General features: G+C 37.4%; 1 protein-coding gene across 1 annotated transcript in view; it reads left to right on the top strand.

Moving 5' to 3' along the window:
• Positions 1-11,205, top strand: part of LOC112320147 (zinc finger protein 420) — a 109,020-nt gene extending 97,815 nt beyond the window's left edge. The window contains exon 9 of the mRNA XM_045185566.3: positions 6,057-11,205. Coding sequence (XP_045041501.2) covers positions 6,057-7,423 — 1,367 coding nt within the window. The 3' untranslated portion in view covers positions 7,424-11,205. The remainder of the gene's footprint in view (positions 1-6,056) is intronic.
• Positions 11,206-12,983: the final 1,778 nt, after the last annotated feature.

The following is a 12,983-nucleotide window of genomic DNA, read 5'->3' as shown; positions in this document are numbered from 1 at the left end:
TTTATTTTCATTTGTTTCCAGAAACTTTTTGATTTCTTCCTTGAGCTCATTATTATCCCATTCATTGTTTAATAGCATGCTGTTCAGTATCCATGAGCTTGAATATTTTTGAAATTTTTCCTTGAGGTTGGGTTCTAGTTTCAAGCCCTTGTGGTCTGAGAAGATGTTTGTTATGATTCAACTTTCTTGAATTTGTTGAGGCTTGTTTTGTGTCCTATCATGTGATCTATCTTTGAAAATTTTCTATGTGCATTTGAAAGGAATGCATATTTTGCTTCTTTGGGATGAAAGGTTCTGTATATTTCAGTGAAGTCCATTTGATCTAATGCATGGTTCAGTTCCACAGTATCCTTGTTGATATTTTGTTTGGAAGATCTATCCAATGTTGACAGTGGGGTGTAAAATCCCCTACTATAATTGTCTTGCTTTTTATAGCTTTCCTGAAATCCTCCTAGAATTTCCTTATATATTTGGGTGATCATATATTGGGCACACATATGTTTACAATGTGTATGTCCTACTTGCTGGATTCTCCTCTTGAGTATTATGAAGTGTTCTTCTGTGTCTCATTTTATGGTCTTTGTTTTGAAGTCTATTTTGTCAGATATAAATATTGCTATCCCAGCTTTTTTTCCTGTCCATTTGCTTGGAATATTTTTTTTCCAACCCTTCACTTTCAGTCTATTTAGTTATTTTGTTCTGTGGTATGTCTCTTGTAGGCAGCATATGTGAGGGTCTTGTTGTCTTATCCATTTAACTACCCTATGTCTTTTGATTGGAGCATTTAATTCATTTACATTTAAGGTTATTATTGATAGGTTATTATTTTTGCCATTTACTCCCTTTGTACCTGTGTTCCTCTCTCTCTCACTGTTTCTCTTCCTCTTCTTAAAGCATCACTAGCATATCTTGCAATGCTGGTTTGGTGGAGATGTACTCTTTTAGCCTTCGTTTGTCTGGGAAGCTCCTTATTTTGCCTTCCTTTTAAATGAGAGCTTTTCTGAGTTGACTAGTCATGGTTGCAGGCCTTTTCTTTTTATTACTTGGAATATTTCTTGCCATTCTCTTTTGGCTTGTAATGTTTCTGTTGAGAAGTCAGCTGCTAGACTTTCAGGCTCCCTTTTATGTTATGTCCTGTTCCTCCCTTCCTACCTTTAAGATTCATTCTCTCTTTGTCTCTGAATTTTCCTCTTTTAATTATTATGTGTCTTGGAGTGTACCTGTTTGTGTTCCTCTTGATTGGGACACTCTGTGCTTCCTGGACTTGTGTGGCTTTTTCTCTCATCAAATTAGGGAAGTTTTCCATAATTACTTTTTCAAACAGGTTTTCTATTCCTTTCTCCTCTTTCTCCTTCTGGTATCCCTATTATATGAACATTATTACTTTCAATGTGTTCTGCATTTCTCTTAAACCTCTTCACTTTTTTTGAGTCTTTTTTCCTTTTCTTGCTCTTTTTGAGAGTTTTTTTCCACCTTGTCCTCCAGCTCACTGATTCGATCCTCTGCCTCATGTAGCCTGGTCTTGATTCCATCTATTGTGTTCTTTATTTCAAAAATTGTATTTCTCATTTCCTCTTGGCCCTTGTTGATTTTTTTTCATGTCCTTTTTTATGCTGATACAGCTTGCAGTAAGTTCCTCATGCTCCCCTGTAGTTTTTGGTAGTTTGCACTGAGTTCATTGAGCTTCCTTATAACCATTGTTTTGAACTCAATATCTGATAATTGACTTGCCTCTATTTCATTTAGCATTCTTCCTGAGGATTCTTCCCTCCTTTCTATTAGGTATTGTTTCTATCTTCCCATTATTTGTGAGACTCTTTTTGTTTGCTTCTTCTTAAATTGATCTGTTTTGACTCACTGTGTTTGTGGTGTGAACTTCTATGGTAGGAGGCCTGTGAGATTCAGTGATGTTGTCTCCTTGATCACCTGAACTAGATGCTCCTGGGATGCCCTTTATGCCATTTATGCCGGTTCTTTGGATATAATTGGGTTTTGATTGTAGTTGGTGTTCCTTTGATGGGTCCTTCCCTCCAGCTGGTTGAGTGAGTGTCACTCCACCCACCATGTCCTGTGTGCTGTTGTACAGGTTTTGCCAGAAGAAAACCACAAAGCCCAGGAAACAAACCCACACCTGCAAAAATAACTCCCCCCGGCAATCCCACTATCAACAGCAAATGAACCAGTATTAATAAGGGTGTAAAGAGATGAGGACTATTATAAGACAGGAGAGCGGATATGAGATGACCTACTGAAATAGAAATGATTTTGAGAGTGTAGAGGGAGGAGCACTAATAGAGTTGGGAGTTGTGAAGTGAAAGAGTTGGAGCAATGCACAGAGAAATTAAAATTTACATCATGAATAAAAAAGGGAATGAAAAATGTAGAATGGAGTATGAGAAGGGATGTGTATAGTATTAGGTTTAAACAGAAATGAAAATAATATAAAATGAAGTTGGAGAGAGAAAGAAGAAAGAAGGAAAAATACTAAATAATTTATAGAAATATAGGAGCCAAATTGGAGAGAAGTTCCACCATAGTACTATCAACAACAAATGAGCTAAAATTAATACAGTGGTATGGGAATAAGAGGGAAAAAAGAAACAAAGAAAAGTCTAAGGAATGTCTAGAAGAATGGGAAGTGATTTTGAAATGATAGAGGGAGAGGAAACACTAAGAGTCTGGAAGAAAAACCAGGCTAGACAGGGAAAAATTTAAATCAGGTATGTAAGGAAAAAGAAAAAGAAGGAGAATAAAGAAATATATAAGGATAGGATGAAAGAGAAATAGAAGAAAGACAAAAAAAGAAAAAAACAGGCTAAGATGGGAAAATTAAAAATTTGAGACAAAAAAAGAGTAAGAGTCCTGGATGGTGTGGCTCAGTGGATTGAGCACCCGCCTGTGAACAAAAATAAAGTTGCTGGTTCTATTCCCAGTCAGGGTTCATGCCTGAGTTTTGGGTCAGGTCCCCAGTAGGGGGCAAGCAAGAGGCAACCACACATTGATGTTTCTCTCCCTCTTTTTCTCCCTCCCTTCTCTTCTCTCTAATAATAAATAAAATCTTTAGTAAAAAGGCGTAGATGAGGCACCAGCAAAATTTGATATTTGAAATACAAAATTAGTGAAGCTCTAGAAATATAATTGAAAAAAATGCAACAAGAACTACCCTACCCACAACCAACTAGCAAAGATTGCTACAGGTGGAGAGAGAACACGAATATTTTAAGAGCAGGGAAAAAGGATGTCAGATGACCATTGACAACAAAATTGGTGTTGTGTGTCTGGACATGGGAGAAGGAGTAATGGTGCAGAATGGAAACAAGTTGTAGCAAGAGAGAAAACAATTTGAAATGAAAATAATACGAGAGAAAGGGAGGGTAAAATAAGGTAAGAGAAGGGAGAAGCAAAATATGTGAATTGAAATACACTACAGTATAAAATGTAGTGACTTAATATGTGCAAAGTTGCTGGACAAGAAGTGAACATTCAAAAGCTATGCAGGAAAGAAAATATCACAAACCATGAAGACAACAGTGAATTTCATCTTGGTAGCTTCTTGTACTTACCACTGGTTTTTTCTTTCTGGATCTGCCTCTGGTGATGTCAGATGTTGACCCTGTCTGACCTTAGGCAGCCTGTACAAGACTTCCAGGGATCTACTGTTCCTGGCTGTCTCCTTCAGTTATTAATCTAGTCACTCTGCACTCAGCAGTCAGGTTTAAGCATCATAGGTTGGGGCCAAATCCCTCCTAGGGTAGGGGCTATTGTTTCCCCTCAGGCTGCTGCTGCTGCCCGGAGGGGAGTGGTCTGCCTGAGCAGGATGGCTGTTCCCATATGGAGGTTGGCTCAGCACTGGGATCCCAGTGGCTACTCTCTCAGTTCTCTCCCCCAAGCCTCTGGTCCCCAGTCTCTCCTCAAGTCTCTCTAGTCCACTCTGCCCCACCTTTGCCAGGGATCTAATGTCTGTGGCTATCTCTTTTTGTTGTTAATCTAGTCAGTCAGTACTCAGTAGTCAGTCTTAAGCACCACAGGGCTAGAGCAGAGTCTCTTTGGGGTCGGGGCTATTGTTTCCTCCCAGGCTGCTACTGCTTGGAGGGTAGTGGTGTGCCTGAGCAGGATGTCTGCAAAATATGTGAAGACAGCCCTATGGAGGATGACTCAGCACTGGGATCCCAGCCTCCACTCTCTCAGTTCTCTCCCCAAAGTTTCCGTACTCAGTCTCTCCTCAGGCATTACCAGCCCACTCTCGTTCCTCCTTTGCCAGAGTGTAGGGTAAGTGGCTGCAAATTAAAATTTGTGTATTGGCCCTTTAAATGGCTGTTGCATCTCCAGCTGTCTGTCTCTGCAACCTCACCACTTTTTGCCTCAGATTGTTATCTGTACTTTTTGGACTCAGGGTTTAAACCCCATTCTTTTCAGGGGGATCCAACCGGCCACTTAATTATCCCACTGGTGTTGCTGCCTGTGGGTGCCCAGTCAGCCCTCTCAAGTGTCTTCTGCACTCCTTACCAGATAAGATTGTGCTGAAGCTGATTCTTCTGTCTGTTTAAGGTTATTCAGCTTCTCTCTTGCTATGGCTCAGTTGTTTGTTCTGGGTGGTTTCTCCACAATTGTGTTATAATTCCGGACTGGCCCTGGGTGGAGGTTAGTGTGACTTCCATTCACTCCTCCGCCATCTTCCTCGCCCCCTCTTATCTAGTTTCAAATTTTCAGGTGACTCATCCATACTTAAATCAGGCTTTCACTGATTTATCTTGTTTCCCCAATCACCAAGTTCATTTCCTTTCCTGCACTTTCCTCATTCTCTATTTCCTTTGACTTTTTCTTTTGAGAGTGCAATCTGTTCTATAATGCAATTAATAATCCATATATAAATTAGCTTAATGATCATATGAAATAGGGAATATCAGTATAATATAGAAGTTAGTTAGTTCAAGGTAGTTTTCTTAGTTTAATGTGGCCAGAATAGTATTTATAACATTCAGAAGGAAAGGCAAAAACCTTCAATTTTATGCTTTGTTAGGAGCTCTTTTACCTCTGTATCAAGCAAATTAATGATAAATGCCTGCACCCAGGGCTCCCTCCCCAGAGATGTATACAATCCGCCTTGCATGGCTTCTAGCTAGACACATTGTACTTTACCCGTTTCGCATCTTAATGATACCCTTACTGGCTCAGGGCTTTGTTTTCATGTGCAATGTATCAGTTTCTGAAATCCAGCATTTTCACTTAATATTTGTGCATTTTTCTTCATTCTTTTCTGGTTGAATGTTTCTTTCTCCCTTCTGGTCCACACCATTGATTTGAGTCCCAGTTTCCTTCCTGTCACTGTTGGTTCCCTGTACATTTTCCTTCATTTCACTCAGCTTAGCCTTCATTTTTTTCATCTAATTTGTGGCCAAATTCAACCAATTCTGTGAGCATCCTGATTACCAGTGTTTTGAACTGTGCATCTGATAGGTTGGCTATCTCTTCATTGCTTAGTTGTATTTTTTCTGGAGCTTTGATCTGTTCTTTCATTTGGGCCATTTTTTTTTTTTTTTTTGTCTTGGGGTGCCTGAGCCACAAAAAGTTAAGTGCCTAAGGCAGGTTCTGCTGAAAGGACCGATATGCCTGACTGTCTCGGAACATGCAGGTAACAATGCTAGAAGAACTTGTCCCCGTGTAAAAAGTCTCCCCGGATCCACACAACTGCGGTTCCCCGGAAAAAAGCACGTTCTCGGTGGAAGGGATCACTGCTCTTTTCTTTCCAAGTTTTCCGCCTAATATTTGTGCATTTTAATATTCATGAAGTGGCCTTCAGCTATGCTGAGCTGCCTTTTGGGTTCCCTTGAGGTTCCTATAACTGTATTAGTGCTCTGCTAATACAGTTGCATAGATTTGAGTAGTCCTCTCCAGCTCTACTTTCTTCATAAACTTTAATTTTGGTGTGTAATTTTGCATTAGATAGGTATCATTTGTAATAGGCATTATTTTCAGTGTCTTTTATTTCTTTACAAAAGTTTTCTTTTTTCTGGAACAGAAAAACAGAATGTGTTTGCTTTCTTGTTTTCTTTCAGATTTGGAGTCCAGATACAGGATCAATACTTTATCTCCAGAAAAGGATATTTATGAAACATATTTATTCCAGTGGGAGATAATGGAGACAACTAAAAGCTATTGCATTCAGGACTCCATTTTTAGAAATTATTGGGAATGCAAAAGTAAGTTTGAGAGACAAATGGAACCACAAGAAGGATATTTGGAGCAAGTGAAAAATACTTCTGAAAAAATAACCACTTACAAAACGCAAAATTTTCTTGCTGAATATCAGAGAGTTCATAATGGAGAAAAGTTATATGAATGTAAGGAGTGTATGAAGACTTTTATTCGTCGTTCAACACTTAGTCAACACCTGAGAATTCATACTGGTGAGAAACCTTATAAATGTAAGGAATGTGGGCAGGCTTTTAGACAGCGTGCACACCTTATTCGACATCACAAACTTCATACTGGTGAGAAACCCTATGAATGTAAGGAATGTGGGAAGGCCTTTACAGTGCTCCAAGAACTTAATCAACATCAGAGACTTCATACTGGTGAAAAGCCCTATGAATGTAAGGAATGTGGAAAGGCCTTTAGAGTACATCAGCAACTTGCCAGGCATCAAAGAATTCACACTGGTGAGAAACCCTATGAATGTAAGGCATGTGGGAAGACCTTTAGGCAGTGTACACACCTTACTCGACATCAGAGACTTCATACTGCTGAGAAGCTCTATAAATGTAAGGAATGTGGGAAAGCCTTTGTATGCAGTCCAGACCTTAGAATACATCAGAAAATTCATTTTGGTGAGAAGCCCTATGAATGTAAGGAATGTGGAAAGGCTTTTAGAATATGCCAACAACTTACTGTCCATCAAAGTATTCATACTGGTGAGAAACCCTATGAATGTAAGGAGTGTGGAAAGACTTTTAGATTAAGACAACAACTTGTTCGCCATCAGAGAATTCATACTCAGGAGAAACCTTATGAATGTATGGAATGTTGGAAGACCTTTAGTAGTTACTCACAACTTATTTCTCATCAGAGTATTCATATTGGCGAGAGACCTTATGAATGTGAAGAATGTGGGAAGGCCTTTAGACTGCTCTCACAACTTACTCAACATCAGAGTATTCATACTGGTGAGAAACCCTATGAATGTAAGGAGTGTAGAAAACCATTTAGATTGCTCTCACAGCTTACTCAACATCAGAGTATTCATACTGGTGAGAAACCTTATGAATGTAAGGAATGTGGTAAGGCTTTTAGACTTTATTCATTTCTTACTCAACACCAGAGAATTCATACAGGTGAGAAACCCTACAAATGTAAGGAATGTAAGAAGGCCTTTAGACAGCATTCACACCTTACTCAACATCAGAAAATTCATAATGGAATTTAGTACCAGAAAGCCTTGAAATGCATAAAGCATCAGAAAATTCATTTTTGAGAATTTTTGTATGCTCACATCTAAGCATAAGAAATTTCATATTACAGAAAAATGTTGCTTTAAAAGCCTTCCTTCATCATTCAGACATTGTCTTTAGCAAATATATGTCAGAGAATAATACAATGAATGTAATAAAAATCTTTAGCTTTATCATTATCTCCATTTCACCACTTTATTACCAGTGTGTTACTGGATAAGGTACTTAAACTTCTGTGCCTCATTTTGTTCATTCATAAATTGGTGATAATAGCACCTCTACGTACATTATTTATTGCTATGTAATACATTACCACAACTTAATTAATAGCTTAAAGTAATACATATATATTATTTCACAATTTCTATGAGTTAGAAGTCTGGGTATAATTTAGTTGGGTCTTCTGCTTCAGGGTCTCTCACAAGGCTAAAATCAAAGTTTTAGCTGGGGCTGGGTCTCATCTGAAGGATCAGCTGGGGAAGGGATCCACTTCCAACCTCACATGGTTGTTGGGTGAATTTATTTTCTTGAGGGCTGTCACATTGAGGTCCTCAGTTTCTGACTGTTGGCTAAAAGTTGAACTCAGTTCCTTGCCCCATGGGCCTCTTCAACATGCTGCTTACTTCATCAAAACATGCAAGCCAAGAAGGCAGTAGAGTTTGCTAGAATCATAAAAGTTATAATCTGGTGTAGTCTAATCACTGAATATTGGGTTGGCCAAAAAGTTTATTTGTTTTTTTCTATAAGGTGGCTCTAGTAGCTCTTAGTTGTCTTTAACTTCATTCAAAACAATTTTGTAAGATGGTGGTGTGACAGCTGTCATGTCAGCATGCATTTTAAAAAACCTTATAAAACTTGGTGAATTTTTGTGTAGCAATTTCAATATTAAATGAAAGAAAATGTGCAACATTTTTGGCATATTATGCTTTGTTATTTCAAGAAAGGCAAAACGCCAAAAATGATTTGTGCAGTGCATGGAAAAGGTGCTGTGACTAATTGAACGTGTCAAAGTGGTTTGTGAAGTTTCGTCCTGGAGATTTCTCGCTGGACAATGCTCCATGGTTGGGTTGATAGCGATCAAATCAAGACATTAAGAATAATCAACGTTATACCATGGGGTAGATAGCTGACATACTCAAAATATCCACATCAATAGTTATTGGTGAAAATGAAAAAATGTGTCTTTTATTTTATGGAAAAAACTATACAGACTTTTTGACCAACTGAATATTTTATCACTTTTGCTGTCTTCTACTGGCTACAAGCGAATTTCTAGGTTGCCCACACTCAAAGGAAGAGGAGTACACAAGAATGTGAATACCAGGAGGTGGGGACCACTGGGGCCAGTTCAGAGTCAGCCTGCAACATTGTGTAATAGAATTGCAAGGATTAAGTAGTTAATACTTATAAAAATAGCAGCCACATAGCATGTTTTCTGTAAATATTTTCTGTAATTGTACCATTATTAGTACTAGTGAATTCATATGAAAGGAATATCCTACATAAGTAATAAATGGAGAAATGCCTTTTCTCACTGTTCAGCACTTATTTGTTCTGGATAAAATATAGGAGGTTATATTGAATGTGAGAAGTTCTTTATCACTTAAGCTGCATCAGATACTTTATGCTGAAAAGAAAGCCTTAAGAATTTCATGAATATGAGGTTTTTAAGAGTACAAGTATTTAAGACTCAAAGAGAAACATGAAATTATTTTCCCATAATTCCCAAAAGTAGATGTTTTATAATCTCTATTGTCTGAGCACAAATCAAGATTGATTAGAAACTATCAAAAAGATGGCAAAAAGGAAACCAATCACTGGAAATTTAACATTGTATGTGCATACTTGTGTGTGTGTGATAGTATGTGTAAAACTCTTGTATAAAAGGAAGAAAACATTATTTCATTACGGTCACTATGACTTTTGGTGCTCATATTGTCCCATCTTCAACTAGTGGAAGTAGAGTCTTTTGAAATGACACCACTAGTAGTTAGTTTACTTGGTTATGGCTCTATAGTTCAGTAAGCTACGGATAATGTTTTGGCATGACTCAGCATTCTGAAAATTGACGAATAAGGGGGAAAATCACTTATTTTACTTTTCCCATGTGAACCAAGTTTTACAGCCATCAAAAGCTTTTCAAATTAAAGAGATTTTAAAGTCTAGTAAATACAGAGGGATTGACAGGATTAGAATAATCACCATTTTCTAGTTTCCTAATGGAATAATGGGTTCAGAAAACAATCAGTGAATATTAAAACTATTAAGTGAAAGTTTTTATAGTGAGAACATTAGAATGGATTTACTGAGCTGACCATGTCTGAACCCTTTAATCAATTTTAACCACTATAAAAGTGGGGCTATCAGACTGTTCACCTCCTGAAATAATGCAACAGGAAGTACACACCAGTGCTTACAAAACCTTATTGCCAAAATAATGAACTGAAGGAATTAAACTGTTAAGTCAAGTTTTTTTTTAACTAAGAATTTAGAGACTAGATAAAAAGTAAATGGCAACACAAGAAAGCAGCCCACCAAATCTAGTATGTGTAAAATTCTACAAAACAATCTGCTTTCTTCAACCAATAAGTAGCATGAGAAAGAAAATAAGGGCAATTGTTAACAGATCAAAAGAGACAAGAGATATACCAATTAAACAGTATGTGGGCATTACTTGGACCTATTTGGAACTAAATGTAAAAGGATTTTGGAGACAGGAATGTGGACATGCACCGACTATTAGATAATATTTAGAAATAATTTTGTTAGGGATGATAATATCAATGTGGTTAAGAAATAAGAGCTCTTGTGTATTAGAGTACATGCTTACATGTTTGTGAAATGATAAGCTATCCAGATTTACATTGAAATACTTCAGCAGTAGAAAAAGAATTGGCAAAGAGAACTGGAAAGTAGATTGACAAATGTTGATAATCACTGAAGTGGAGTGGTTTGTATTATTGGGGTTTGTAATAATATTTCTACTGTTTATGTGTTTGAAAGTTTCAATAAAAAATGTTTAATGTCAAAATGGAAATTATAGACTACTTAGAAGTGATTATTAATGAGGAGCCTGCATATTTAAACCTGTTTGATATGACCGAAGTTCTATTCAGGAAGACATGAATGCCCTTTAATAAGTAAACTTTGGGCATAGTCTTGATCTTCTTCACTTATCCACAGCAGTCAGGTCTGGGACTGTCACATATATGAATGTGTTTAAAGAATGAATAAACATTTGTGTCAAGAAATCAGAAACAGAACAAAATAAAACTGCAAGAGAAGCAAAGTACAATTAAAAATAGAAATTAAGAGACTAGACAATAGTAGACTTAATTGAATGTTTTTAAAAGTTTTTTCAATTACAGTTGACATTCAATGTTATATTAGTTTTAGGTGTAATAGCATAGTGGTTAGACACATAACTTAAGAAGTGATCCCTTGATAAGTCTTATTACCCGTCTGACACCATATGTAATTATTATAATATTAGTGACTGTATTCCCTATGCTGTACTTTACAGCCCCGTTACCTTTTGTAATTGCCAATTTGTACTTCTTAATTCCTTCATTTTTTTCCCATCCATCCTCCCAACCCCCTCCAATCTGACAACCATCAGTTCTCTGTATCTGTGAAGCTTCTGTTTTGTTGGTTCATTTATGATGCAGATCTCGTCCCGCAAGATCTGCTGTTGAGGTTTCAGTATTCAAACACACATACACACGGACTATAGAAATCCGGTGGGGGAAAAGGGGCTACGTGGCCACTCTCCAAGTTAGAGAGAGACCCCTTCACCTCCCGCCTGGACAGGCTTTATTGTTTTTCTAGGCCTCCTACATCAAAGATGGTCCTCATTTATTATTCATAGGTTTGTTTGGGGTGGTTATCTTTGCAGACACAGGAGAGAAAGTCACTGAGTACATCAAAGGGGTATATTTGCAATGTAAAGGGAGAAATGGTCGAAACAGCTATGTTCCATACCTGGAAGGTCTAGCCCAGATTCTGGGAAGATAAAGATACTCAGTAAACATTTGCTTCCTCAATTCAGGGTGAGGGAGTTTTAGCAAGAGCAAGTCTCATAGCAGTCTAAGTACAATGCAGGCCTGATTTCCCACTGGAGAACTTATCCATGGACGTGGGTCCTGCCCGCCTACTTCACTCCCCACTGGTTTTCCAAGTGGGGGCTGAGCCACATTTCCCACGCTTGGAACGGTTCCCCACACATTTATTTTGTGTTTCAGTTTCTGCATATAAGTGAAATCACATGGTATTTGTCTTTCTCTGTATGAGTTACTTCTTTTAGCGTAATACCCTCTAGATCCATCTATGTTGCACACGGAATGATTTCATTCTTTATAGCAGAGTGATGGTTCATTATATATATACACCAATTTATCTATTTTGTCTATCAATGGAACTTACTGTATTTTGTAAGGTATAATATGCTCACCCATGTTTTTGCGCACATTATACATGGGATTATTATGCCCATTATTATACCCATGGTATGTATTCATTATACTCATGTATAATGCACACACCCTTATTTTTCCCTAAAAATTTTTTTTGCCTAAAATTTTTTGCCTAAAAAATCTGGGCAAAAAAGTGTGCGTTATACACAGCAAAATACAATAGATTGCTTCCATATCTTGGCTATTGTAAATAATGCTGCAGTGAACATAGGGATGCATATATCTTTTTGGATTAATGTATTGGATTTTTGAATTAATACCCAGAAGTGGAATTGCTGGGTCATATGATAGTTTTATTACTTTTTGAGGGGCCTGCATACTGATTTTTGTAGTGACTGCATCAGTTTGAATTTTCACAAACAGTGAACAAGGCTCTCCTTTTCTCCACATCCTTGTCAACACTTGTTGTTGTTGATTTATTAATGATAGCATTTTGATAGGTGTGAAGTGATGTCTCCTGGTTCTTATTTTAACTTTATTTCTATTGACATTATTACAGATGTCCCCTTCCCCCCTTCCCACCTTTGCCCACCTCCATGCAACCCTGTCCTCCCTTTTCTCTGGTCATCACCACACTGTCCTCTGTTTCTGTATGTTATGCTAGGCTGGCTAATCCTTTTACCTTTCATCCTGTGCCCCTCCCCTCTCCTCTGACAGCTATCAGTCTGTTCCATGTATTTATGCTTCTGTTTGTATTTTTTCATCAGTTTATTTTGTTTATTAGGTTTTAATTTGTTTTCTCTGATGATAAGTGATATTGTGCATCTTTGCATATGTCTGTTGGCCATCTGTATGACCTCTTTGGAAAAATGTCTGTTAACATTCTCTGCCCATTTTTAAAACAGATTGTGTTTTCATGTTAAGTTGTATGAGTTCCTTATATATTTGGTATATTAACCTCTGTCAAATGTATAATTGGAAAATAATTTCTTCCAATCAGTAGTTTCTTTTTTTTGTTTGTCAGTGATTTTCTTTGCTGTGCAAAAATATTTTGTTTGATGTGGTCCCTTTTGTTTATTTTTTCTTTTGTTTCCTTTGCCTGAGGATACCTACACCCAAAAGT

The sequence above is a fragment of the Desmodus rotundus genome, chromosome 12 (genome assembly GCF_022682495.2).
Source record: "Desmodus rotundus isolate HL8 chromosome 12, HLdesRot8A.1, whole genome shotgun sequence".
Taxonomy (NCBI): Eukaryota; Metazoa; Chordata; class Mammalia; order Chiroptera; family Phyllostomidae; genus Desmodus; species Desmodus rotundus.
This window is presented reverse-complemented; position numbering and strand designations above follow the sequence as displayed.